Here is a 27,456-nt window from a genome sequence, read left to right on the forward strand (position 1 = left end):
TTATGTGAATACCTTGTGTATGTGCCAGACACCATCTACACTCTAGATCTAGGCGTTGGAAATCAAGAGACAAAAACACTGGGGGGAAACATACAATGAGCCTACAGGTAATTAGTTCTTTGAGACAAGGGGCTGTGAGAGCAAAGGAAGTGTACATAACCCACACATGGAATGTTATCAAAGTTTCTGGATGGTGTGCCATCAAAGTCTTAGTCAAGCTGAGAAGGGGACAGAGGGAATTGGGGCATAGGCATATATCATGAAAGACTGTCTCTTTTTCTCTCTTACACTCATGATATATCTTGCTTCTATTGCATAATGAAGTCCTTGAGGCCGTGGACATTTAAATCCACAGTTTCTAACAAAGAACTTAGGGAACACTTTGTAACCTTAAGGTTTGATCAATGGCCAAGTCTTACACCCCAAAGTTGTCAATAATACTGTTTGGTAAGGACAAGAGTTATTGGGAGGCTATGACATTTATTTCTCCCTTACCCCATTAAATATATGAAGATGTAAATGCTATGGTCCTTGAAGCACACTGTGCAGTTGGTGTATCCCCACCACCTCCCTGTGCCCTAAACTAAAATCAAAGATCCAGCTAAAATTAGGATCGCACACTGGTGTAGTATTAAGGATAGCTTCCCTAAGCCTTCTTCCTTGTGCTTCCCAATGTTCTCAGAGTTGCATTCAACCACGTACTTAAAAAAAAAATTATTTATTTACTTTTAGAGAGAGAGAGAGAGAGAGAAAGTCAGAGTGCACTAGTAGGAGCTAAGGGAAGGGCAGAAAGGGAGGGAGGACAAGCAGACTGGGCTGAAAGCAGAGAAAAGGTGAGGCCAACCTCTTGACCCAAGATCAAGACCAGAGCCGCAATCCAGAGTAGGACACTTAACCGACTGAGCCACCCAGGTGCTCCCAACCATGTACTTTTTTTTTTTACAATAAAAAATTTAAGACCTTTTTTACAAAAGGAAACTTGTGTTAAAACATTGAGCACTATTCACAAGGATCCTGTTTTCCAAAGCAATACTTAGGGTGTCTTCCATTATAACATCCCTGGACGACATGCAAGTTCAAAAGAGTTCCCAAAAAGGATACGAATAAAAAAAAAACTCGATAGGAGAGAGAGCCTTTAATACCTGGTTAGACCTCTACAGTAAAACCCCACGTCTCCTATCTCTCCCAGGTTTCCGGGAGCCCCACCTCCATTCCCGACCCCGCCCTAAGGCGTAATCGAGACTCCGCCCGCCTCTTAGCTCTAGCCGGCACCGGGACCCGCAGGCTGGCACGCCCCTGAGCCTGCGCCAGGTCCGCGCGTCCATCCCAGCACCGCCCAGTACGCGGCCGCGCGCCTTCCCGCTCCGCCCCCTGATATCTGCCCCGCCCCCAGGCGCCGTCCGCTCGGTCCCGCCCAAGCTCGTCCGCGTGCAAGCCTGATCGTACCCAAAAGCCACGCCCCTCGTGGCCTCCAGCCACGCCCCTGACGCCTGCCTGGCCTCTCCCTGGCTCCTTGCCCCCCTACCCCACCGGGCGCGCGCACGCTGTCCCCGAAAGCTCCACCCCCAGACCGGCGCCCGTCCTCCCAAATCACCACGTGCTCGCTGGAGGGCGGCGCAGGGGCTGAGCTGGGAAGATGTTCTTGCTGCCCCTTCCGGCTGCTGGGCGAGTCGTCCTCCGACGTCTGGGCGTGAAGCATTTCTGGGCACGGGGTCTCGCCGCCGCAGACATGACGAAGGTGAGAGGCCGTCACGGGAGTCCCGCTCCGGGCGACCGGAGCTTCGAGGGGTGGTCGAGACCGCGGTGTCTGGCTTCTGCGCCAAGTTCGAAAACCCGGCTCGAAAGTTCCCTGGCATTGCCGAGTTGGGCTTTGGCCCGGGCAGGTGGCGTTGGGCTGCCCATCCCCCAAGCTGTTTGCGGAGGGTGTCGGTTCTTCCATCCTTTGCTTGTTGGGGGTTGGGGGGGTGGGGTGCGGAGCGGCGGAGAGTGCTAGGTTCCGAACTCCGGCCGAGAGAGAGTGATACCTGCGGCCACCGTGTTCTGAGCTCGCACTCTGTGCCGTGTCCTGAGTCCTTGTTTTGTTTAGCCCGCGCTGTGCCCCAGGAAAGGACAGTGCCGGTGGTGTTGCCACTGTAGCTAGGAGAGAGCCCGCGTATGGTGAGGTGCAGCGTCCTCTAAGGTCCCAGAGGCGGCCGGTCTCGGGCTCCACTCACCCCCCCCCCCCAAGTCTCCCCTGAAGTGGAAGGCCAGGACAACAGCTCCTCCGGGACTAAATTGCCCGAGTTTCCCTAGCGTCTCTCTAGGGAAAAGGGCTTTGCACAGGGACCCATATCTTTGTGAAATTAGGAGAGCGTCTTGCAGGAGAAAAGCGTTTTCCATCTAATTGAAGTAAAAAAAAAATTATGAAGGTCCCTATTGGGATGTGGAGGATCTGGAAAGGTGAATGGTTCTGTGGAAGAAGCCACAGCTTGGGTATCATGCTTAAGGACCGACCAGAAGAAAATGGCTTTGTCTGGCAAGGAATATTCTAGATAGGGACTGAGCTCAGGCCTCCAGCGGTACCGCAGGTGGCAGGGGGACCAGATGCCTTGTCCTGTGTTCTTTCCAATACTGTGCAACATCCTTTCCAGGTGACAGCTGGGTCCTGTGTCCTTAGTTCCCCACTTGGTTCCACCGAATTCCGGGCAATGGGCAATCTTAGGAAAATGAGAATCTGGAAAATTTACACCAAAGAAGAGTTATCTTTTTGATGAAGAAGAGAAAGAACAGTTTGCTCCAAGTACCAGTGTGATTTTGTGGAAAGGTGGTGAGATTGTCAGAGAAGGAATCAAGATTTTTGCTCAGTTCTGGTGGACATGGGCCAGTAGATCAGACCAGGTTTCTTCTCTCTCTCGGTCTGTGGGAAGAAGAGTACGTGTTCTTTCCACCTCACAGCGTTGCTGTAAGGCAGAAAACATTTTAAAGTTAAAAATTGCTCTGCAAAGACAAATAGTGATTCCCAGGTTGACTTCCTTCTTTCAGTTGTTTGAGGCGTGACAGGATAAGCTGCTAAATGCTGGGCACAGGGCTCTACTTCTGCCCCTGCTGCCTCTCTGTGAAGATGCATCCTTCTCTCAGTCTAGGAATCGGCCAGAGTGCATATTTGTATTGGCAAGTGCAGCCATTGGCTTAACTGTGGTGGCGTCCCAGAATACCTGAGATTTGCATTTGGAGATTGTAAGGAAGGGAAAACTTCCTTCCACTCAGCAGGCTTCTGTGGCTGGACCTGGGAATTAAAGGGATTTATGACAGGTTAGCAGGGAAAAGTGTACAAAATTTGTTTGATATTTTTACGTGGACGTGGGAATCTTCGAAAGGAGAATGAAGACCCATAAGCCTCGAGTCCTGACAGCCTGTATTACCATTTTAAACAGAGAATGAGCAATTGTTGGGATGTGACGAGACAGAGGGGGTTGGGCTGGGGCAGGAAATTTTGTGAGAGTGACTGAAGTATGGAGAGGGGAGATTAATGGAAGACAAGGGTTATTTTAGTAGGTTTGTTTGTGTGGGTCCATTTTGGTGCTGACTCCCAGTCTCTGGGGATAAGAATGTTCTCTTCTTAGTTCAGGGAGAGCACCTTTCTTACAGGCAATTTTTTCACCTGCTTTTAGGTAAGAAGTGGCATATTTTGGGGTGGCATGTTCTGAATCCCCTTGTGGTCTAACTTGGTTAAAAACAGACTTGTTTTCTTAAACAAAACACCTTTCTGCCCTTCTTTGTTTGGAAGTAAAGGAAACCCTTTATGCTGTGAAAGAAAGCCCTTTCTTGGGAGGCACCTTGAAGACCCAGGACAGGTACTACTTGGGAGTCTTGCTTTGGCAGGAACATTTAGGCAGGATGTAAGTGTAGCTGACTGCCCAGCACTTACTTCTTTTTTGGCTTTGTCCTTGAGGGGAACACAGTTTGGGTGGAATTATTTGCTTCTTCTGGAACGTGGGGAACTCTGAGTCTCCCGGCGATCTCTAATTATACTTATTTTTTCTTGTTTATTCTTTCTCAGGGTCTTGTTTTAGGAATCTATAGTAAAGACAAAGAAGATGATGTGCCACAGTTTACGAGCGCAGGAGAGAATTTCGATAAATTGGTGTCTGGAAAGTTGAGAGAAATTTTGAACATGTAAGTATTCACCTATGGGCTCCAGGTTTTAAAATGCCCTCAAATCGAAAGAGAATTTTTTTCAATGCTTTATTGTTAGTATGTAAAAATGAACGGAAGTCAGTTGGCCATTATCTTCTCAGTGGAAGTGAAAGTATTTGCCCCTGGAATGCACTTTGGTACTTTGCCTTTCAGTAGGGGTGAGTCTGCAATTCTGGGAAGTCAGGCCACTTCAAATCAGAAACAGATTGTGAGAGACTGACCCAGAAAGATCTGGGAAGTACCAGATTTCCTCATCCCACACTCATCCTAGTCCCTAGACTAGAGCTCAAAACAGTTTATGGTACAGCTCCATTCTTGGTGTGCCTTGAGTTTCAGAGTCTCCAAGTGAATCCCTTGAGGGTATAGTTAGACTACAGATTCTAATTCAGTAAATCTGGGTGGGGCCTGCTACTGAGAGTACTCAGATTAGCTATAATTTAGAGGAAGTACAGAAAAATTGGACTTTCCAGCACCTTCTGAGCTGTTGGCCACATTTGGCAGAAAGGGAAGTGTCAGCATAAAGCCACTGCAAGTATCTATTATTTGGATTATAGATAACCTGTTGGAATACAGTCTAATAATTATAGTCATTGTCTAATACCGGAGTAACAGAATTTGCATTCCTTCTCAATTCCCAGTCCTTCACCAGTAGACGGTAATTAATTCATTAATCCAAAATCCACTGTTAGAGGACAGTACAGCCTGGCCTTCCTACAGATAACTGTCAGCTGTGGCATCAGGGCATCCGGTCTTTTGGCTATAATCTTTGCCACCTGCTTTGTTTGGAAATTGCCCATTATCCCATCTGTACAGAACCCCCCACGCACCCCAAGAGCCTGCCTGCTGAACACTGCTGTCAGCTTGGCTGTTAGGAAAGATGGGAGATTCGGAGCTAGCTTTCATCCAGTGCTCTGTCCCCCCTCTGTAGCCACCCATTATCCAACCAAGGCATAGCTTTCTGTAGTTGTTTTCCAAGAAGTATGTACTAAATCCCATGTGGAAGTTTCCTAAATGATTTTTGAGCTAGAATTAAAAGTGCTGCATCTGAAAAATCTGTATTTTGATGAAAACATAAAAGCAGCAAATTCAAAGAAGCAGCAGAGTATTGTAATAATGTGAAAGGTATATATATGTCACTTTCCAAAGGAGCAGAGACAACTAGTTTTTAAAACAAAAATTTCCTCTTGTTTTAGATCTGGACCTCCTCTGAAAGCAGGCAAAACCCGAACCTTTTATGGTCTGCATGAGGTAAGAGATGAGGATAAATTTTTATTTGGCAAAGCCTTGGTGAGCCCCTCCTGACTGCCAAGTATTGTGACTGCACAGTCATTCAGAAAATTTGGTATCTGATTGTGTGTATGCTTTTATCCCTGTGTTAAGCCACAAATATTACTTAAGATTGTGAAGAGACAGTTGGCTGTTAAGAAGCATTGCGTTGCAGTCTGTGAGCTTTCTTTGTTCAGTTTCCATAGTTGTGGCACAGGCTTACATAGAATTATTTGCAAGATTACCCTTACTCTACCTTTTAAACACACAAATGGGGGGCACCTGGGTGGCTCAGTGGGTTAAAGCCTCTGCCTTTGGCTCAGGTCATGATCTCAGGGTCTCGGGATGGAGCCCCGCATTGGGCTGTCTGCTCAGCAGGGAGCCTGCTTTCCCGTCTCTCTGCCTGCCTCTCTGCCTACGTGTGATCGCTGTCTGTCAAATACATACATACATACATACATACATACATATCTAAACAGGCAAATGGTATAGTTTTACCAAGAATACAGGGTAAAATAGAACAGAATAACCAAATTTCATGGGGAGGTTTCTATGAGGAGGTGAAGGTAATTGTGTGGGAGCTCCCAGACCCTTCCCCACTGGAAATGGATGTTGTAAGGACATGAAGGGGTTGATCTTGTGCGTGTGCTGAACAGGACTTCCCCAGCGTGGTGGTGGTCGGCCTCGGCAGAAAGGCAGCTGGAGTCGATGACCAGGAAAACTGGCATGAAGGCAAAGAAAACATCAGAGTCGCTGTTGCAGGTGATTACACTTTCGAAGTTCAAGGTTGATGGAGAGGCTCGAGGATGTCCTCTTTAAGATGGTCTCTTTCCGCTCGCTTGGTGCTTAAATCCGTCATCACCTTCCACCACATTCAGAGAAAACACTCACCTGAGCAAATGCTCAGTTTCCCTTACATGTATGCCTGGCCTTAACGTGGATACTGAAGGTCAGCTTTTGAAATTTTAATTTTGATATTTCCGTAGCTTGTGTTTGGAGGTTTTGCGACCATTTACTTACTGCCTCCTGCATTATTGACCTTAGAGCTCTCTTTTACCAGATGGTGGATTTTTTTCCCTTTTATAATACAAACCTGGTGTTGCTTGGCTTAAATGATGTAAAATCCTCTTACTTAAAATTAAAGGAAATGGGGGCAGAGTGTGGGGTGCTTGTTTCTTACTCATTACCGGAGGTAGGTGTCTGTCCCAGTTTGCCACGTGCATGGTTTACATGTTGAGGTAGATGCCACTGAGTCATTTAGGGGCTGAGCAGCAGAATGAAGCCTTTACCACAGAGACTGGTCAGAGATGCTTTGAGAGACATTGCTGAGGCAGTGATCATTAGCTTGATTGATCTTTGGCCCCGTGGATACCATCTCTCCTTGTTAAATCTGCTTTCAAAGTTCATGTTGAGTGATTCATTGATAACTTTTATTTGGGACTTTTTTTGCTGACCTGATCTTCATAAAATGCTTTGTTACTAATGGACTTTACTCAGTTCTGTGGATATAATTTCAGTGTCATCATTCCTCTCCCATTTTTAATCTGGCCAGCTCTAGGTGACTGGAAAGCTTTGTCAGGAAATTCTGGTGTTTCAGAAGTTGTACAGTAATAGCAGCTCCTTCTGAGGGCCCGTTCTACGAGGGGCTGGGCCAGCCCTTTTATCTGTGAGTCCATCCTCCCACTACCTGTGTGAACACAGGCTCACTTCACAGAAGGACGCTCAGAGAGGTCAAGTGCCAATGGGATCGGAACCCCAGATCTCTTGTTTTCTCAGCCTACAACCATGCCTCTCCCTTCTGCTATTGGGTTGCCTCTGACTGACTCCATTTTTTCTGGTTTTTCTCTGTCCTTCTGAAGCGGGGTGCAGGCAGGTTCAAGACCTGGAAATCTCTTCTGTGGAGGTGGATCCCTGTGGAGATGCCCAGGCGGCTGCGGAAGGAGCAGTGCTTGGTCTCTACGAGTATGATGACCTAAAGCAGAAGAAGAAGGTTCTTGTATCTGCGAAGCTCCACGGAAGGTGCTGGAACAAAACCAAGATCAGTTTGCATTTCCTGACATTCAGATAGTGGGGCGTTTGTTAGGAGCTGCCTGCTTCTCACTGTGGGCACATCACACAGCTTGTCTGGGACTGCTCTCATCATCTCAGCTGTTTTACAAGTGTGGTGACATTTGTAAAACATTTGGCATTACAGCTCTACAGCTCTGCTCCTGGCTTTTGCCAGGTGCAGGTTTCAGCCCATGGCTTCCTAGGCTCTTCCATGCTTGCTGGTTACAGGGAAGCCAAACCAAGTCAGCTCTCTGAAGAGGGAGGAATGAGGTGACAGGTCCCAGCAAGTGTTGTTATGAATAATTTCCATTTAGCCAGCATCTGCTGGCACTGTGTCAGATGCCAGGTTACACAGATAGAGGGCTCTTAGGGTCCTTTCCCTCATGGTCTTGTGGGGAGAGTCATTTTTCAGCAGCCTTACTGAGTACCTACTACATTGCAGCCCTATCTGTCCTGGGTTCTAGGAGATAAAGCCTCTGCTGTCAGGGATAGACAGAGGTGGGACCTTCAGGAGATGGTGCTGTGAGGACAGTGGGGTCTTGAGACAGCCTGGGGTTTGGCATCTGTGAGGGGGTGGTTTGAAATGAGAGCTCTACTACCATTCAGCCTGGCTTTGAATCGTGGCTCTCCTACTTGCTATCTGGGTAACCTCAGCAAAGTGACCAAAATGTCTCTTTCACTTTCTTCATTTGTTCAGTAGAGCTGTAAAGCCAATGTCCTAGGGCTTTTATGATTGAAAGACACTGTCAAGTGTGGAACACATGGCAAATTATTCCTGTTGTGCCTAAGAAGAGCCGAGATCATGACACGCATGCCTGTATCTTATCTTTGCAAGCTGGTCCTTGCCCTTTGGTGGACTTGTGTTCAGAGCCCTGACCTGGGCAAAAAGAAGGCATAAAGGCCTTCACTTTGACTTCGGGACTGTTGAGTGTGCTTGCTCCATACAAGCACTGGGGGCTGCCTCATCCCTGCTGCAGTGAAGGAGGACACAGTGGGCTGTTGGAACGATGGAGACCTCTTCCTTGGGTTTGTGTGTCAGAGTTAGGACTTTGGAGACCCATCCGTCTACCCGTTTTCATGCACATGAAATGTGAAATGCTTGCCTCCTCTAACTTGGCTCAGCTAGGGCCCTGTTTTCTAGCTCTTGGGACCTGTTACCCTGAGTCAGGCAGAGAAAGATCCAGGTCCCGTGTGTCCATTTTGCACTTGGGGTCTTCCCCTTTTGTTTTCGTAGGGTAAGAGCCCTCTTAGCTGCAACACAGTATCTTGAGAGGTTGTCTGACAGTGATCTTGTGCTTTCTTCCACCAGTGGGGACCAGGAGGCCTGGCAGAAGGGTGTCCTCTTTGCTTCTGGGCAGAACTTGGCACGCCACTTGATGGAGACTCCAGCCAATGAGATGACGCCAACTAAATTTGCTGAAATTATTGAGAAGAATCTCAAAAGTGCTAGTAGTAAAACAGAGGTCCACATCAGGTAATGAAGGGTCCTGTCATAGACTCAGGGTGTTTCAGTAGGAGTGTTGGAGTTCCTAAAAGTCCAGCACCCTCAGTATTCAGAGGAGTGACTCAAGACCAGGGAGATAAGGTGACCCACTGGCAGCCACAGACAAACTAGGTTAAGGGCTCAATTTGAGGTTCTTTTCATGCCTTTGAACGAGCACCTTGACTTCACAGTATATACTGTGTGTGTGTGTGTGTGTGTTTGTAACAGCTTTCTTGAAATACAATTCACAAAGCATACAGTATACATACCATGTAAAGGGGGCCGTTTATCGATTTTTACTGTATTCACAGAGTTGTGCTACCATTACTTCAATCAATTTTACAACGTTTTCATTACCCCAAAGACAACTTTGTACCCATTAGCAGGCACTCTTTGTTTCTGTCTTCTCCCTCACACCACACCACCCCCCAGCTTGCAGTCATCAGTTGATAGACGTTGGGTTGTTTCTACCTATTGGATACTTTGAGTAATGGGGCTGTGATTGTTAGTGTACGTTTTTTGTGTGAACATACTCTGGTGTCTCTTGTGTGTGTACTTAGAAATTGAATTGTTGGATCAAATGGTAACTCTGTTTTGTTTGTTGAGGAATTTATGTATCATGTTTCCTTTGGGTGAGCTCCTTCTGTTTTTTCTCTTTCTAACAGAAGTAAAGAACACAGCATTCATAAGTTGGTATGAAATGAGAATCTGTGTCTTGTAGACTCCCAGATTCATTACCAGAGCTGGTGTTCCCCAGCAGGCCCGAGTGGTCATTGTCAGCAGCTGGGCTGGGGGATGTAAATGCCTGCCCCTCCATTTCCTTTATCCTCCGGTGATCTCCCCATAACCCTAAATGCAAACCAGGTCTGAGCATTGGGGGATTTAGGATTAAAAAGTATCAACAGATACTTGCTTTACCTAAATAGTTCTTTATGTCCAATGTTGTATCTCAAGGGAGCTTGCACTTAAAAGGCTTCTTTAGTGCTCAATTGTGACCACAGTTCACACTTCTGAGGAAAATCCCTGTGGTCTAGACAGAGTGAATAAAAATGTGTAATCTGTAGAAAACAAAGGACTTAGAGCTTGATGACATTTTTTGAAGTGCTGGCACATATTTAACCTGTGGTAAGCTTTAGTCTCTATAAAGGTGTTTTGGCAAAGACTGTTCTTATTTGAGGAGACACCAGAGCTGTTTTATGTTAGCAAACCGTGACTGTGTGGTTACACACCCGTGAGGGCACTTCCTGTGTGTGCCTGGGTGTTTGGCATATAAAGGTTGGGGATGGTGGTCTTTGCCCTCAAAGAAAGGAAGAGCTTATAAGCAGGAATAGGCAGAGAAAGGGGGTATGTAGAGGATCCTAGTCTAGGAGGGTTCTGGGACAGCCAGAAAGGCTTGCCAGTGAAAATGGGGCCTAAGCAGAGTCTGGAAGATTGCACAGAGGTTAGCAGATGGAGAGAGAGTTGGTCGGGGCATTTCAGATGTAGAAGCTCGTGTGCGGTGGCCCCTTGGGAAACTGCCAGGGCTGTGAGCCAGCCAAGGGAAGGTTCAGGCAGGGATGAGGCAGGTCATGCAGGCAGGGTTTAGCCCATTAAACAGAGAAAGCTACACCAAACCTGCTCTATTGTAGGTGGCTCTAAGTCAGAGAAGTATAGACGGGACTTCCAGAAGACCAGGGCTTTCATAAAGTACGTCAAGTACTGGGAGTTTGTGGTTAAAATACCCACGTTATACAACCTTGCTGCTTTTGAAGTGGTGTTTTCATTGTCATCCCTTATGTTTTTATGTTCTTCCCTCTCTGAAGTAATATTTGTGGCTTAACACAGGGATAAGATTATACATATATATACCTTTCACGTTTAATAGTTGCAACAAATGGATGGGCAAGTGTAGGAGGAGCACTCCTTGGTGTGGTGTTTTCCTGCTTTGCCTGTTGGGAGTGTAGGATTTCTCTCCTGGCCTAGTTCTTGTGGCCAGAATTCAATACAAAGACCTTTGTACCCCTCACCTGCCAGGAATCGTGATACGGCATCTGTTTTCTGGGTAGCATTACACGCTGTCCCACTGGGATCACCCCCGGTGATCCTGTGTTTGTTAAGTAATTACTGGTTTTCCCACTTGAAGCAGACAGCAGACTGCAGTTGAAGCCGTGAGAAGTAGTGTGACAGTGTTGAAAAGGTCAAATTCCAGCAACTCCGAAACCGCAAAGAATTATGATGCTTTAGTCCAGTCATTGGACGATAGCTTTGTCGGATTTGTTTTTGTTTGTTTTTATCGGTTGGTTTTTGGAATCATTTTTAGAAATACAAAAAATAAAGCACTGCACCCAGAAACTGCATCCTTAATGGTCTCAAAGCTTTGCTAACTTTATCTTACATGAAATCTTTAGATAGAGATCAGTAGATTAGGGGGAACAAATCAAGCAATAAATACTTACTGACTCTGTATTGTTACTCACATTGTATTGTACGTTATAGGTGAATGCAGATCTATCATTGACCTCGTTTTTTGGGTTGTTTGTTTTTTTTGTTTGTTTGTTTTAAGATTTTATTTATTTGAGAGAGCAGGGGGGAGAGATACCAAGAGAGCACAAGCAGTGAGGAGAGGGAGAAGCAGGCTCTCCGCTGAGCTGGGAGCTAGACATGGGACTCAATCCCAGGACTCTGGGGTCATGACCTGAGCGGAAGGCAGAGGCTTAACCCACTGAGCCACCCAGGTGCCTCAGCCTCATTTTTTAGGTGAGAAAACAGGCTCAGAATCAAGTGGCCCAAGAATATACAGAAAGCAAGTAGGATGTAATAATTGAAGCATTAACACGTGTATACATTGTAAGAGTTTTACATAAGAATTTCTAAGTTATTTTGAAATAGAGATAACCAAACATGTTGACTTTTCTCTTTTTCCGCCCTATAGACCCAAATCTTGGATTGAGGAACAGGAAATGGGATCATTCCTGAGTGTGGCCAAAGGATCTGATGAGCCTCCTGTCTTCTTGGAAATTCACTACAAAGGCAGCCCCAATGCAAGCGAAGCACCACTGGTGTTCGTTGGGAAGGGAATTACCTTTGACAGGTACTTCTTTATGTCTCTGTGCTTTGCATTTGATGAATGCGCTGTATGTACTTGTATCATTTATTTAAAGTTTGCTTCACAAGCGTGGTGTCTGGTCCAGGCTTATATGTTACTTTAAATATATTAAGCTATCATTTGTAAAATGCTTATTGTGTCTCAGAGAGTCTATTAGGCATCTTACATGTGTGATCCTTGATCTTACTCCTAGGAGTTAGGCAGACCTTCTTCAGGTGAGGAAAGCATGGCTTGGAGAGGTGCAGTAATTTGCTCAGAGCCCCATCACTCATACATAGAGTCGGATGTCAAACTCATGTTTGTCTTGAAAATGACTTAAGATCTTTCCACCGTAGGCTTTGATTTTCCTGTGTGGATATTAAAGCTCCTTCATGGGAATAATGGGAGACAGCTGTTTGGATCATGGCATTGCCCCTTTGCTTGCTTCAGATTGCTTGCTTTAGCCGACCAGTCTAGCTCCCATTAATCTTATTGAACCATAAGTATTTTTTAGAATTGGGAACTGGTTATTCCAAACAAGGAGAAGCTAAGGTGGAGGAGGTGGTGTAGGTCCATATTTCCCGTGGGAGGCATTGGCTGCTAATTAAGCACGAGGGTTAAAAAGGATGACTTGGGCAAAAACTAAAGTAGATAAAACACCTGAGCTATTTGTTGTGGGGTTTTTTTTGTTTGTTTGGTTTGTTTTTTAACTACAGGACTTCTCAGGGCACAGAAGATAGTGTTTTCTAGGCATCCTTTTGGAGGGAATTTAGTTCTCTTGGGACTCATGGTCTATGGAAACTGTTTTGGAAAATGCTTGTATGGATCCATAAAAATCTGGGTGTCCCCAGTACACGTGTGCACCCATTCAGATGCTGTGCCTGAAATGTGAATGAGTGCGGTCCTCCCAGGAATGCTTGCAGGTGCGGTGAGACCCAGCCCGGGCAGAGCTGGAGGCCAACAGTGTCTTCCTTACGTTAGCCTCCTCTGTCTTCCACCCAGAGGTCCACCTTCTCTCTTTCGAAGCACTGGGCTCCAAACAATCATTCTGTAGCCCATCACTGAAAGATTCAAGCTCATATTGTTCACATTATGCATATTGATTTTTAAGTTACATCCGTAGGCAATCATGGACATAAGACTTCCGTGTCTGTCATAAAGCACAACAGCAAATAAAAATTAGAGTGAAAGTTATGCTGTTTTTAATTGTCTTGCTAATTGTGAAGATTTCATGCTGTCTGGAGCTAATATCTTGATGCAGCATTAATACTCAGTATGAAACTTATGGTTAATACAAATCCATACTTGAATTTGTGCTATGAGAGTAATTTAGCAAGGAAACCTGACGTAGTCTTTGGGTTTAGAGAAAGCTTCCTTAAAGGAGTTACAGGTGTAGCTGAAGATGGGAATGGTAGGGGTGCCTGGGTGGCTTAGTCGGTTAAGCAGCTGCCTTCAGCTCAGGGCGTGATCCCAGGGTCCTGGAGTCGAGCCCTCTCCCTCTGCCTGTTGCTCTGCCTTCTTGTGTTCTCTCTCTCTCTGTCAAATAAATAAATAAAATCTTTAAAGAAAAAAAAAGGTGGGAATGGTAGGAGGAGTTAGTGCAGCAGGGAGTAGGGCAGGGAAGAGCCTGGTGGAGGCTGCAGGGTGGGAAGGACGAGGGAACTCCGGGCCCTGAGGGATGGGAGAGAGGCTCCAGCAGAGTGTAGCAGAGAAGGAAGCACGCAGTCGCTGGAGAGGTGGGCAGAGCTGGGTGGTTCTGGGCCCAGTTGCATTTTGGACTTTGCTCTAAGAATAATTGAAGTAACTGAAGGGTTTCTAGCTAAGGAAAGCCTGTTTCTTCTGTAAGTGTTAGGGTTTTAACATTTAAAGCTATGATCCATTTTGATTTTTTGTGCATGCTGTCGAAAACTTGTGGTTTTCTTTTTGTTCTTTCCATATGGATGTGTATTTGTTGCAAAACTTTGTTTAAAAGACTATCCTTTCTCCGTTGAACTATCTTGCACCATTGTTAAATCAGTTGGCCATATTATTGTGGGCCTAACTCTGGCCTCTCTGTCCTTCCCCCAGGACCTTGCGACCAAGTATCTAGTGAGTACAGCTTTGTCTTGATACGTAGTGATATATGGGTTCTCCAGCTTTGCTGGTTTTTTTTTTTCAAAATTACATTAGCTGCATCCTTTGCATTTACATACCAGTTTTAGAATTAGCTTACGATTTTTTACATACACGCACACACGCGCGCACGCACACACACACACACACACACACAAAGGCTACCAGGATATTTGTTGAGGTAGGTATTTTTTATTTTGGTAAAAAAGGTAGTTGTGTGAGGAATAAAATGAGGTGGGTAAGACTGATACAGGGAGACCTGATTTACAGCAGCCATGGCAAACACCCCAGTGACATGATGGTGGCCTCACCAGGATGGATGCAATAGAAGAAAAACGGATGGATTTGAGAGGGATCTAAAAGGTGCGCAGTGATAACTGCTGCTCTTTGATTGGCGGTTACTTTGAACCATAGTCCTGCTCATGGAGAGTAAGAGTGAGTAGACAGAACGACCTCATGTACTGGTGTGTTCCCTGCTCCTCCGCCACCTTGAGGTTCTCTGTGGACTTCTTGAACCAAGAGTGTGTTTCTTTCCTTATTCTGAGCCAGTGGATCTTCTTTAATTTTAGGTGTAATTGACAGCCATCCCATTATCAGGTGCTTCTGAGGTGAATGAGAATTAGGACTTAATCTCTAAGGAAAGCAGACCTCCGTGCAGGGAGTAGACTCTGGACTCACAAGGGCGGGTTGGCAGCAGGTCTCAGAACCCAACAGCTGGAGCCCGGGCCCCAAGCCCAGCCCATGAAGCAAGTTTCTGCACTCTTGTAGACTGGAAGCAGGGAAGTCACTACGTAGTTAAAGAAGCCTGTTTGGGGGAGTAGTTTGGGTTTTTGCTAAAACTGAAACCCTTCAGAGCTCTCACATTTGAGCACTGTCTTTAAGGCTTTGGGTGAGCATGTTTTTTCTTTTGTTCATTCTTTTTTTTAAAGAAGTTATTTATTTGAGAGAGAGTGTTAGAGCATGAGCAAGGGTGCAGGGGGAGAGAGGGAGAAGTAGGCTCCCTGCTGAGCAGGGAGCCTGGTGGGGGACTTGACCCTGGGATCATGACCTGAGCTGAAGGCAGATGTCTAACCAACTGAGCCACCCGGGCGCCCCTGGGTGAGCATCTTCGTTGTGCATCTGCCTGATTCAGGTTGTATTTTGTCCTCAGCAGGATGAAACACACCTTAGGGGTGTCCCTCTGTCGCATAGCTTGAAGGGGATCCTTCCAGTCTTCTGAATTTGTTGGCTTTGCTTTCCTAACAGTTTTTGACCCTCAGGTTCAATAAGTTGATCAATTCATAAAACTTGCTGAAAAAACAAGTCTGTGTGGGTGTTAGGAGTTAATGGGCAAATACAGAGATGGGATTTGAGCAGCGCAGATCTCATGATATAGTAATATTTCCACTGACACGACTTACATTTCATTCAAAAAGAAATAAAATGAGCTAAGAGACCCATTTATATTTTTGCAAAGTTTGCAATATCCTCTTTTAAAATGTTGAAATCATTCAGATTCTCAATTCAGAAATTTGAATTTTCTTTGCAGGGGAGATAGTGCCTCTGTTTATATATTCACTCTTAAGGAAGTGATTTGGGTCCTCTTTGTTGCCACTGATGTTGCACACTGTCCTTTTCTCCCACAGTGGTGGCATCTCCATCAAGGCCTCTGCAAATATGGACCTCATGAGGGCAGACATGGGAGGAGCTGCCACAATCTGTTCGGCCATTGTGTCTGCTGCCAAGCTGAACCTGCCCATTAACATCATAGGTGAGGGGGCAAAAGGGGGTACCCTGGGGAGTCTGACAGAACAGACAGGAGACATGGTTTCCTCTAACCTGAAAAGACCAAGAAATGGTTTTCATCAAGCAGAAGCTGTTGAGCTAAGTGTTGTCTTGTCTGAACTGATTGAGTTAAATGTGTTTTGCAGTCACGGGCCGTAGCTAGAATTGATTTTTTGGTACGTCTGCAAAAAGCATTTAGCAGGCAGGGGCACATAATGTCAAGTCTGTGATTTACTCCAGTGAAAAATGCTCAATCGTCAGGGTGGAAGGGCATTGCTGGCATATGCAGTGATTGTCTCATAGGGGTTGTGGCTGATTACGAGGCACGATGTATAGAAAATGCGTGAGACAGAAAAAGCGTTCAGTCCACAGCAGCTCTTCGTGGAGTTCCAGATGCCAGCCACAATGCTGGGAGTTTGCCATGTTTCAGAGGAGTGTGGGGATGGGGGGAGGCTTTGGTTAATGACTTCCCTGGTGTCACATCCGTTAGGTCTGTCTCACATGCACCCTCCCCCTTCCCTGCCAGTATCCTAGTCTTGTTTTGTAAAAGTAATTTGCAGACATGCCCTGTCACTCCCGAATGCTTCAGCATGTGTCTGTCCACTAAGAACAAGGACATCCTATGTAATGACCATACCATTATCATTCCCAGGGATTGATACAGTCATCTAATTCAGACTTCCCAGTTGTCTACAAAAATGTTCATTTTCTGTACACAAACAAACACACTCGTTTTTATTTTTGAAACCTAAGAGCCAGTTAAGGATCACACATTTATGTAGTTTCCAGGTCCCTGTTTTTTTTTTTTTTTTTATCCGAAATGTTTTTCCTGCCCTTTTTCTTCCTTCTTGATATTGGCAGTTTTGAAGAGTTCAGGCTTGTCTTGTGGTGGTCCACAATTTGGATTATTTGGCTAGACTCTTTCATTAAACACATGCATTTCCTGTGACTGGTGCACATGATGTCAGTCGGGTCCTTGGTGATGCTACATTTGATCACTTGGGTGTCTGTGGCATACTTCTGACGGCCCACCAGTGGCCTGGGTCCGTTGGGTGTTGAGTGTGGACCCAGCACATTCCATGTTCCTTCATATATGGTTTTCCAATAGGTTTGGCCCCTCTTTGTGAAAATATGCCCAGTGGTAGAGCGAACAAGCCTGGCGATGTCGTCAAAGCCAAGAATGGGAAGACCATACAGGTGTGTGAATGCCAGACATAGCCCTGCCCATTCTGGTGATCCTAGAGGAACCTCCAGTCACCACATAAGCACACCTTGAATGGAAGCGGAGCATGGGTCTCCATTTAGGGGAGGGTGGTATCTTCATTGCAGGGAGTTTTTCATACAAAGTTTCATACAAATTCAGAAGTATTTCTTCATGGGAATTTTAAAAGTATTTTCTCTATCTTACTCTTCCTCCTGTAAGCCATGCACACAAATTACCACACATCTGCAGCAAGCCTTGCACAACATGGCCATGCAGGAAGAGTGTGAGCAGTTTTCTAGAGCTTGACCTGTGCCATGCATGATTAACTTCTTCCCTTTTGGTGTTCGGGTGGAGCACACCGTCCTGAGTCATGGACTCCGCACCCCCAGGGATGTGGCTGCAGGGTCTTCTGCTGGGGCACCTGCATGCGTGCACACACTGCCCCTAATGCCTGGCCACTGTTTAAAAGAAGGGACTCTGGATCTCAGCTCAGGTCTTGATCTCAGGGTCATGGATTTAAGCCCCACATTGGGCTCCATGCTGGGTGTGGAGCCTACTTGAAACAACTTCACAAAGTTGCTGAAGTTGCAAGGGTTCCTCCTGCCTGGAGAGCTGGACCGCTGCCTCACTGTAACCTTCCAAACTCGTTAGTCTCTTTGTCTTCAGAAAATTCTGAAATTTTCCCTTGGTCCTGCTATGTAGCAGGTTGGTACAATGGGCTGGACATTTTCTATTTATTTCTGCTTCCAAAGTCATGAGCATTTGGGCATCAGCTCTGTGTACAGGGATTATTAAATAATATTTGCTCTTCAGATTAAGTAGATTTCTATTCTAATTGAAGTATAGTATGTTTTTGGTACTCTGGCAAGTGCCACGCTCGCTTTCCTCACTTTTAACTTGAAGTGGTGTATCTTGTGTTGCTATTGTAGACACGTGTTTTCTGACCCTAACTCTTTTGACCCTTCTCTTCTCAGGTTGATAACACCGATGCTGAGGGGAGGCTTATTCTGGCTGATGCCCTTTGTTATGCACACACCTTTAACCCAAAGATCATCATAAATGCCGCCACCCTGACAGGTCAGATGTGTGTTTTTTCTGCCTTTGTTTGAAAAAAGCCACACTCATTGGCATAGGGTGTGCACCGTAACTCAAGGCATGATTTTTCTGAAAGTTGGCTTGTTCCACCTGCATTCAAATATCTTTCACCAGGGGAATTGTTCTGCAGCTGTCAACTGTTTTAAACATCAGGTTTGTTGTTTTAAAACATTCCAGGCTGCAACTCTGAAAAAATAACAAGCAGGTTACATCAGCTCATCCAGAGTCCCCTCTGCAAATGACTTGAGGTGTTTTGTGCTATGAGTGCTGTTTGATACAGACTTGAAGATATTAGTGATAGATCCCCAAATCAGGAGCTGTTTGTATTAATCGCAGTGTATCTGATGTTAGCTGAGTTTTCTGAACTTTTTGTACTTGTTATAAAGAAACAAAAACATGGCGGGGGGCTGGGAAGGTCCTCCTTTAACAGAGGCGGTGAGGCGTAATGTCCAGATCAGCTCGCTGTCCCCTGCTGGGCCTTTTACAGCCCTTCAGCCCTGGGCAAGTTACCTGACCCCCCTTGCGGCACTGTACCTAGGATGCCCGTGTTACCCTAGCAGAGTAGTGGAGTTCTGGAGGAGTTTTTAGGAAGCCTCTTTAACTCAGCCCCTGCGTGTGGCAGACATTGGCTAAAGGAAGGCGAGTAGCCCACTGCGTCTGTGAGTTCTGAACTCATTCCCTGAGGGACGACAGTAGGCATTGCTTTGCTGCAGGTGGCCAGTAGTCGTGGTCTTTCCTCTAACCGTTCTCGTTCCAGGGTTCATTCTGTTTCTGTCGCTGCCTCTTTTAAGATTAAAATTCAGATTTTTAAAAAAAAATCTTTGGGGTTTAATTTGTCCTCTGCTCATGTGAGCTTTATTATAGCAGAAATCAATTCATGTTTTTCCTTTTATGGGGCTCTAACAAGAGTGCATACATTTGCTAGGAGTCTTTTTTTTTTTTTTTAAAGCCAGCATTACAGTATTTTTGTGGTCTTCCTTTCTCCCTGCTCGATTTAGCAAAGGGGAACTGGAGGTTGGGGGTGCTGAGTCTGGTGGTTGGGGGGCAGGGGTGAGGTGGGTGGTAGTATACCTTTTCTGTAAATAAATCATAGCCCCCATCCCTTCCCTTTTCTTCCCCCCTAGTCTGAGGGTGGGAAAGTTGGCCCCAGGATATTAAGAGCAAGCTGAGGGGTGAGCCTTTACACTGCCCAGGTGTTGGCCTGGCTGAAGTTCCCCACACACTCACAGAGCCCCTTCTGAGTTCTAGTTGCTGTGATCAAAGGGGAGAATAAGAAACACTTTGCAACCCCAGGTTGATGGTGGGAGGAAGTTCAAAGTCTTTAGAGATGGAGGCCCTGATCTTAAATTGGTCTTGCAAGACCAACAAGATAAACATGTTAACCAAGATAATAGCATGTGATTTTGGACAAGGCCAAAGTTGTCTCATCTGTAAAAAACGGTATAATAATGCCTCACTGACAGGAGGAGTTTCTGTGCAGATGAGATGAGATGATACAGGGTGATGGCCCTGACCTGGCAGACATTAAACCAGTGTCCACTATCCTTGAAAAGGCAGGCCTGTACCAAAAAGCTGTGGCTTTTTCAGGGGATGGCCATTCAGTAGTGCTGCCTCTTTTCATTTTCTTCATGCAGGTTGTGATTTAGGATCAAAAGAGAGTGGTGACATCAGCACCTTCCTTGGAGCTTTGATTCTTCTGTGGGACTATAACAGTTCTGATAACTTGATCAGTTAGCACCTTTGGCTCCATATGGGCCTTGGAAAAGAATACGGGAAGTAGGTCCCTGCTATTGGTAATTCTGAAATTGGTGATGGTAGCAGTTCTGTCATTGTATGTAGAAAATAGAGCATTTTCTAAAGAATGTAATGAAATCAGCTTTAGAGCCTTGATCTCAACTGGGATCATATTAAATATTTACATCTACTGCTTTAGTAGAGGATATCACATTCTTACTTGAAGATGGGGCATCTTGCTGAGAACTGCTGCTTGAGCTGGGATCTGAAAGAGGAAGCATCGCTGGGTGGAGGAGGGAAGGAAGAGCATCTCAGAGGAGGGCGCCTTTCACTTAGGGGCGTGTAGGGATAATGGCAAACGGGACTGGGAAGAGCACAGTGTGACTGGGGTGGGTACACGAGGCCAGCATTAGGAGGCACCGGACCCCAGCTTGGCCTTGACGTGTTTCTGGGGTTTGTCCTGAGCCTAAGTGCAGCAGGAAGCTATGGGGACAGTAAGATCATGTTTGTGCCGAGAAAGGGCTGGTGCTGGTAGTGTGCAGAATGCCCTGTAGAAGGGCCTGAGGGGACTGGCAGGCCAGCTAGTTAGTGAGCAGTGTGCTTGTTGACTCTTGTAGATGCGTGGGTGTGTGTGTGTGTATGTAGATACATGAGTGTATGTTACAGACAAATGTTACAGTATGTGCAGGTGGCTCCAAAATAATCTGTCAGGCAGGGGGTGTAGATGGAACAGGTTTGCCCAGAAGTTGGTAATTGCTGATGCTGATTAATAGGTATCTGCATTTATTATACTGTTTTCTTCATGTGTGTTTGGAAATTCCCAGTAGTTTATGTTGTTGTTGGTTTTTAAGACCATTATTACTGCAGTCCAGTTTGTGGATGATGATGGTAGCACTAGCAGTAGGGAGATGTGGATAGGCTTGAGAGAGAATTGGGAGGTAGAAGAGTAACAGAACCTTGAGGAACAGATGACCAGACAGACAGAGCTGCCCAAATGTCATGCAGAATCACAGGGTTTTACAAATGGGTCACTACTTTTTGTTTTAAATGATCAATGGTTTGACATCCCTTATGATTAACCAACTATTAATGTAATTTTTTTGTGACTTTTGGAGAAAATATACAATTCAGTGCCCTCGTGACACACAGGAATGGATTTCTTACGTGTTCCTCCCTTCCCTGGAGAGTCTGTGTAATTGTGGTGTGTGTGTGGCTGGTGGGGTTAGCCAAGATAAACAGAATGAAATGATGGCTCTCTGCCGTATTCCTTAAGTCAGAGATGTGTGCAAATATTTACCCACAGACATGCAAATCTAGGGGATCACTCACTGCGTGTCCTACAACCAGTGATGCCGACTTCAAAGAAATGGGAGGATATGGGAAGTTTTGTTTATTGTTTAAAAAAAAAAGTCTACAAAACAGTGTATATAATTGTATTTCCAACTATCCATTTTTGTTGGGGGAGATGCTAATAAGCAGTGCATGAGAAGCCACCATGCAAAGCTATACTTAAGGATTAAGGTGCAAGCTGGCGGGGTGCCTGGGTGGCTCAGTTGTTGGGTGTCTGCCTTCGGCTCAGGTTGTGATCCTGGGGTCCTGGGATCAGGCCCTGCATCGGACTCCTTGCTCAGCAGGGACCCTACTCCTCCTGCTTCAGCTCCCCGTGTTTGTGTTCCCTCTCTCACTCATTCTCTCTGTCAAATAAATAAAATCTTTAAAAAAAAAAAAAAAAAAGGCAACCTGGACATGACTTGTGAAAAACTATAAATTTTCCCTCATCTTCCATGGTGTCTCCTCTGATGTTCCAGGAGTGTCCTATTACTGAAAGATAGTGGGGTTTGCTTTCCTTTTGCATAAATACTGAGCTCCAGTGTGCTAGGCCCTCAGCACATACTTAGGAATCAAACATGATCCCTGCCCCAGAGCTTGCACAGGGCCAGGGGAGTAACAAAGGAAACTGTTGGGAACTGGTACCAGAACTAGAGGTGGTGCTGAGCTGCAGCACCTAATTGTGATTGACATTCAGGAATGTGTGCCTGCAAAGAACCTGAAAGTCTGGATTTTTAACTTTTTTTTTTTTTTAAAGATTTTATTTATTTATTTGTCAGAGAGAGAGCGAGCGCAAGCGAGCACAGGCAGACAGAATGGCAGGCAGAGTCAGAGGGAGAAGCAGGCTCCCCGTGGAGCAAGGAGCCTGATGTGGGACTCGATCCCATGACGCCAGGATCACGACCCGAGCCGAAGGCAGCTGCTTAACCAACTGAGCCACCCAGGCGTCCCTTAACTTGATTTTTAAAGGTATATTAATATAGGGGCACCTGAGTGGCTCAGTTGGCTAAGCAACTGCCTTCAGCTCAGGTCATGATCCCAGGGTCCTGGGGATTGAGTCCCTGCATTAGGCTCCTTGCTCAGTGGGGAGTTTCCTTTTCCTTCTCCCTCTGCCCCTCCCCCCTGCTTGTGCTCTCTCTTATGCTCTCTTACTCGCAAATAAATAAATAAAATCTTTTATAAAACATACATAAATGTAAAAAGAGAAGTTAACCGACAGAGGCACCTTTGTTGGAGAAGGAAATGCAGATGAAACAAATATGTTACGATAAAATACTAATACCTTTTTCCCAAAAAAAGAAAAAGGGGCAGAGAATCTAAATAGCAGATATTTACAGATGTGATTAAAAATGTTGAGGAATTACAGATGCCTAAATGTCCCATAGGAAGTGAATTTTGATACCCTCTACCTGATGGACTTTTAAGATCATTAAAACTACTGGGACGCCTGGGTGGCTCAGTTGGTTGGACGACTGCCTTCGGCTCAGGTCATGATCCCGGAGTCCCGCATCGGGCTCCCAGCTCCACGGGGAGTCTGCTTCTCTCTCTGACCTTCTCCTCGCTCATGTTCTCTCTCACTGTCTCTCTCTCAAATAAATAAATAAAATATTTTAAAAAAAATCATTAAAACTACTTTGTAATATTTGTTTCTAAAAGAGGAAGCATAAGAGGAAGAACACATACTTGGACATGAACAGTATGGTCTTAATTATGTTTTTTAAAAGTTCAGAAAAAATCTGGAAGGAAATACTAAAAACTTGTAATGGTTATGCTGAGGATGAAGTTACTGGTGATATTTGGTATTGTTTCCTTTTTTACATTTTCCTTAATAATTGAAGTTGAATTCTAGTTGAGAAAGTAGGAAGATATTAAATACATTAAGGATTTCTGAAGCTTCTCTAGTTTTGAAAGTGAAGCAGATATTAAAATCATTACAGGGTGAAGTTTTGGTTTCAGCAGCAAAGAAACCCATCGTGCCTGGAGAGACTGAACACTGACCTGAAGCCTTGTGTCTTGCAGGTGCCATGGACATAGCCTTGGGGTCTGGTGCCACTGGGGTCTTTACCAATTCGTCCTGGCTGTGGAACAAACTATTTGAGGTAGGAATAATAGGTAGAGACTAAAATGACATATGATTGAATTGTTGTAGTAGAATAATAATTTTTACTGTTTTATTACCCCTGTGTTAAAGTGATTTTTATGTCATAGATTTGCCTTTGAATTAAAAATACAATACACCCTATTCAGTGTGCTTTGGGTTCTCTATAAATGTTGGAAAATGTTTCTCCTCTCCTCCTGTGGCCTCAGAATGATGTGCAAGTGATGCACAGAACCGAAGCCATTGTGCAGACTCCCTGCGATAGAAAATGTTATGAGAACAACTTTGTCAAGGAAGGGATGACCTTTAGTGAATGCTGGCTGTGACTAAGTAGGGCTTGTCCATTTGTGGGCGGTGATAAGGACGTCTTCTGACTGCTATGCTCTATGCCTTCTGCACACTGTTCATAGCTAGCCTACCTCTTCCAAACAGCAAGCTCCTATCACCCCCTCCCCAGTTCCTTTACCCACTGCCTGCAGCTTTCCCCAGCCCACCCCACTCAGCCTTACTTAGACTGGCTGGAGGCAGCCTGCAACTCCAGTCTCCTGGTGACACCCCAATCTGCTGTTATCATCTCTCTGGTTCGCTCCTTCACTGATTTCTGTTTTAGCCGCCTCTGTCAGTTTTTTCCTTCTTCTTCCCCTTTGGTGGGTGTTCGGCCCTAGACCACATTCTCTTCTCCCTGCCTCCCCACCACCACCTTCTTCATGGGGAAACCCAGTGGCTTCAGCTAGCACCTCTCTGCTGCTTGCTCCCAATCTCTTTCCTAAGCTCCAGACCCTGTGTATCTGCCTGGTAATGAGACAGCTCCCTCTGGTACCTCCAGGAGCTTACTACCTGCCACTGAGAGACAAATCCAGAATGTCCTTGAATACATCTTTGATGTTAGTTTATGGTCCTAAATTTACCCTTCCTGCCTAACCCTTGTGACGTTCAGCTCAGTTGTCTCTGTGCGGGCTGGGCAGGGGACTCTCTTCTGGCCTGTCATGCATTCAGTGTCCCTCTTTATTAAGCACCTACAGTGCTGATTTTTTAAAATTTAAGCTTTAAAAAAAAAAAAAAATCAAAGTTCCGTGTGCATGAACATTTAAGTACCAGTCAGCAGTCTACAGTCTTACCTTGCCAGAGGCAGCTGCTTTCAACACTGGGGCTGATCCAGCTGCTGTTTACTCATGTCTCCAAATAACGGCTTCTGTTGCTGCTTCCTGACTTTTCACTTTTGGGTCTTCTCTCTGACCACAGTATATTAAAATAGTCTGTGTATTTGTTTTCTTTACCAGACTCTGGGCCTTCTGATGGCTCAGATATTAAATTTCTGTGTAGCCCCTGAAAGGGTCCGTAGACAAAAGGACGAGACTGATACAAAAGTGAAAGTTAAGCAGGGCTTTATTTTGTGCCAAGCATCGAGAATCAAACTGACCGGCCAGGGCCGTCTCTTGCAAAGAGGCGACCCCTCCCAGCCTCACAGACTAACTTTTATAGAGTAAAGGCCATGTGGTTGAGCCTGGCCACACACAGGTGGCCAACTGAATTACATTCTACCCCATGATAGTCATCTAATTCAGCCTGTGACCTTGGCTAGAATTGGTGCCTTTGTCTGGCGCCCAAAAGGTGGGGGTTCACACTCCTTGGTGGGTAATACATGCGCTTTTACTTGATTGGACATCTCCACCTGGCCACATACGTCCTTGGCGGGTAGGGAGGTAATACCTGCGCTTTCACTGATTGGACGTTTCCACCTGGCCAGTCACGTCCTTGTATCTGGGCTCTGTTATTTTTGCCTAGCCTGACATGTCCTGATATCTGTGCTCTGTTATTGGGGCTATTTGGCCGTATTTCACCAGTTCTGTTTCTAAGCGCTTTCCTCTTTGGGGGGGGAAGGGGCAGGTTCAGTCTAAGTTTACTGCATAAACAACAAAATGGCTCGCTCTGGCTAAGTAGGCCCTTACAGCCCCAACACCTGGTGGTGCTCTGTCAAGATTCAGTAACTGATTAATGTGAATGAGTGTGTGTATGATTATGTGAATACATAAGGTCACCCTGTCTTGGGCTCTGGTCTTCAGTGATGCAGTTTCAGACATGTATTCCTTAGCACTCCAAGCTGACAAGTATCACTAAGGCTGTTTCCGCATAATCAATCCCATAAAGTCAATGTACTGCTGAATACCATCTTACTGTAAATTGACATCCGTAAGAATTGATGATTTGGGCAAATGCCCTACAGATTTGTGGGGTGTTTTATAACATTCCTGGTTTCGTTTATAATTCTTTAGTAAATCTTTCGATTAACTGAAATGTTTCTGGACCCGGTTGCATAGTTTCCTGTTTTAGAGGTCAGAACAGTTCTTGTTTTCCAGCATTGAATACTTTAGTGCTGTGAATTTAACAAGAGCTTACTTCTTGCAGTCTCCAACTATTATACCTATTTCTTCTTTAGGCCAGTATTGAAACAGGGGACCGTGTCTGGAGGATGCCTCTCTTTGAACATTATACGAGACAAGTTGTAGATTGCCAACTTGCTGATGTTAATAACATTGGAAAATACAGGTATGTAAAAGGAGCTATAAAAGTACATTTTTTTTACAATCACTGGTTACCAAAATGACCACTTTAAATTTTATGCCCTTTCATAGAAAGTGTAGCCAATTTCCTTTTGATACAGTGCTCATAAACCCTAATTTCAAATGTCTTTAATTTTCAAGGTTTTTCCATCTGGTGCTCAAAATTTTGCAGGTTTTTACAGCTAAAAGTCATTTTAAACAAATCATAAGGGAAAGAAATGAAAAATAGGTGAATTCATTACCATGGGAAAGAGGAACTTACAATTGATCCTTTATTGCTTAAAGCTATGTCTGAAAATAAATATTCTGAAAGTGGTTCTGGGTTATGCTCTTAATCTCATAAACTTGACTTTTGCTCTCTCGTCATAGAAGCTACTTAGTGAGAATAGAAAGTCTTAATGGAAATGTTCAGTGAACGTTTACATGGGGTTAAAAAATGATTTTTGTCTTTCTCTTTAGGTCTGCAGGAGCATGTACAGCTGCAGCATTCCTGAAAGAATTTGTGACTCATCCTAAGTGGGCACATTTAGATATAGCAGGTGTGATGACCAACAAAGATGAGGTTCCATATCTGCGGAAGGGCATGACTGGGAGGCCCACAAGGACCCTGATAGAATTCTTGCTTCGGTTCAGTCAAAACAGTGCTTAGTTCAGATCTTCTAAAATTCTCTCATTCTGTCTTAAATGGGCAGTTGAGCCTCAAAATATTTTTGAATGAATGGATGAAAATCTTTCAAAGGAAACAAAGGGTGGTATTTAAAAATGTAGAACAAAAGAAAAATTGATTGCCTTGATTTGTTCATTTTGTGTGGAGATTTATAAAGGTAAAGCTAATCTCTAGCCTGGCAAAGATTTTTAAGATATTCTATAAATCATTAAATGTTTAAAAACTACCTAGTTAATTTTCAGAGTATATGTTTTTAATTGAGGAGCAAAGTTGTCTTTTAGATTTGTGATGCTAGGAATAAATTAAAGGTTACTATGTAATTGTCAGAAATAATAAATCATCTTTTTGTGCTTTCTGGTGTGGCTCTGGTATTCTGTATTACTGTAGACGCAGTAGTAGCCTAACTAGCTTTTTTGGCTGTGTTATGTGAACGAACTAAGTAAGATGGTACAGTATTTTCTCAATGTTAATAATCACTTTAGGGCACTCAGCAATGAGTTTATCAGTTGGTGAGGTAGGTGCTATTATCCCCATGTTACAGATGAGGAAAGTAGTCACCAGAGAGAGGGAGGGGTAAGAATATGTCAAAAATGTCAACATGGAGGACATTAGGGGAAGGAAAGGAAAAGTGAATTGGGGTAAATCGGAGGGGGAGACAAAGCACGAGAGACTGGATTCTGAGAAACAAACTAAGGGTTTTGGAAGGGAGGGAGTTGGGGGATGGGTAAGCCTGGTGGTAGATACTAAGGAGGGCACGTATTGCATGGAGCACTAGGTGTGGTGCATAAACAATGAATCTTGGAACACTGAAAAAAAAAAAAAAAAAATGTCACCAAGCTACTAAGTGGGAGAAC

At 44.9% G+C, this 27,456-nt stretch overlaps 1 protein-coding gene across 1 annotated transcript; it reads left to right on the top strand.

Annotated features, from left to right (window-relative positions):
• The first annotated feature begins 1,593 nt into the window (after positions 1-1,593).
• Positions 1,594-26,954, top strand: LAP3 (leucine aminopeptidase 3). Its single transcript, XM_032333938.1, has 13 exons — positions 1,594-1,738; positions 4,040-4,155; positions 5,370-5,424; positions 6,099-6,204; positions 7,302-7,461; positions 8,801-8,965; positions 11,886-12,044; positions 15,776-15,900; positions 17,023-17,111; positions 18,093-18,195; positions 23,296-23,375; positions 25,812-25,921; positions 26,395-26,954. Exons 1-13 carry the CDS (start codon positions 1,637-1,639, stop codon positions 26,582-26,584), a joined length of 1,560 nt encoding a protein of 519 aa, XP_032189829.1. The 5' UTR covers positions 1,594-1,636; the 3' UTR covers positions 26,585-26,954.
• Positions 26,955-27,456: the final 502 nt, after the last annotated feature.

The sequence above is a fragment of the Mustela erminea genome, chromosome 2 (genome assembly GCF_009829155.1).
Source record: "Mustela erminea isolate mMusErm1 chromosome 2, mMusErm1.Pri, whole genome shotgun sequence".
Taxonomy (NCBI): Eukaryota; Metazoa; Chordata; class Mammalia; order Carnivora; family Mustelidae; genus Mustela; species Mustela erminea.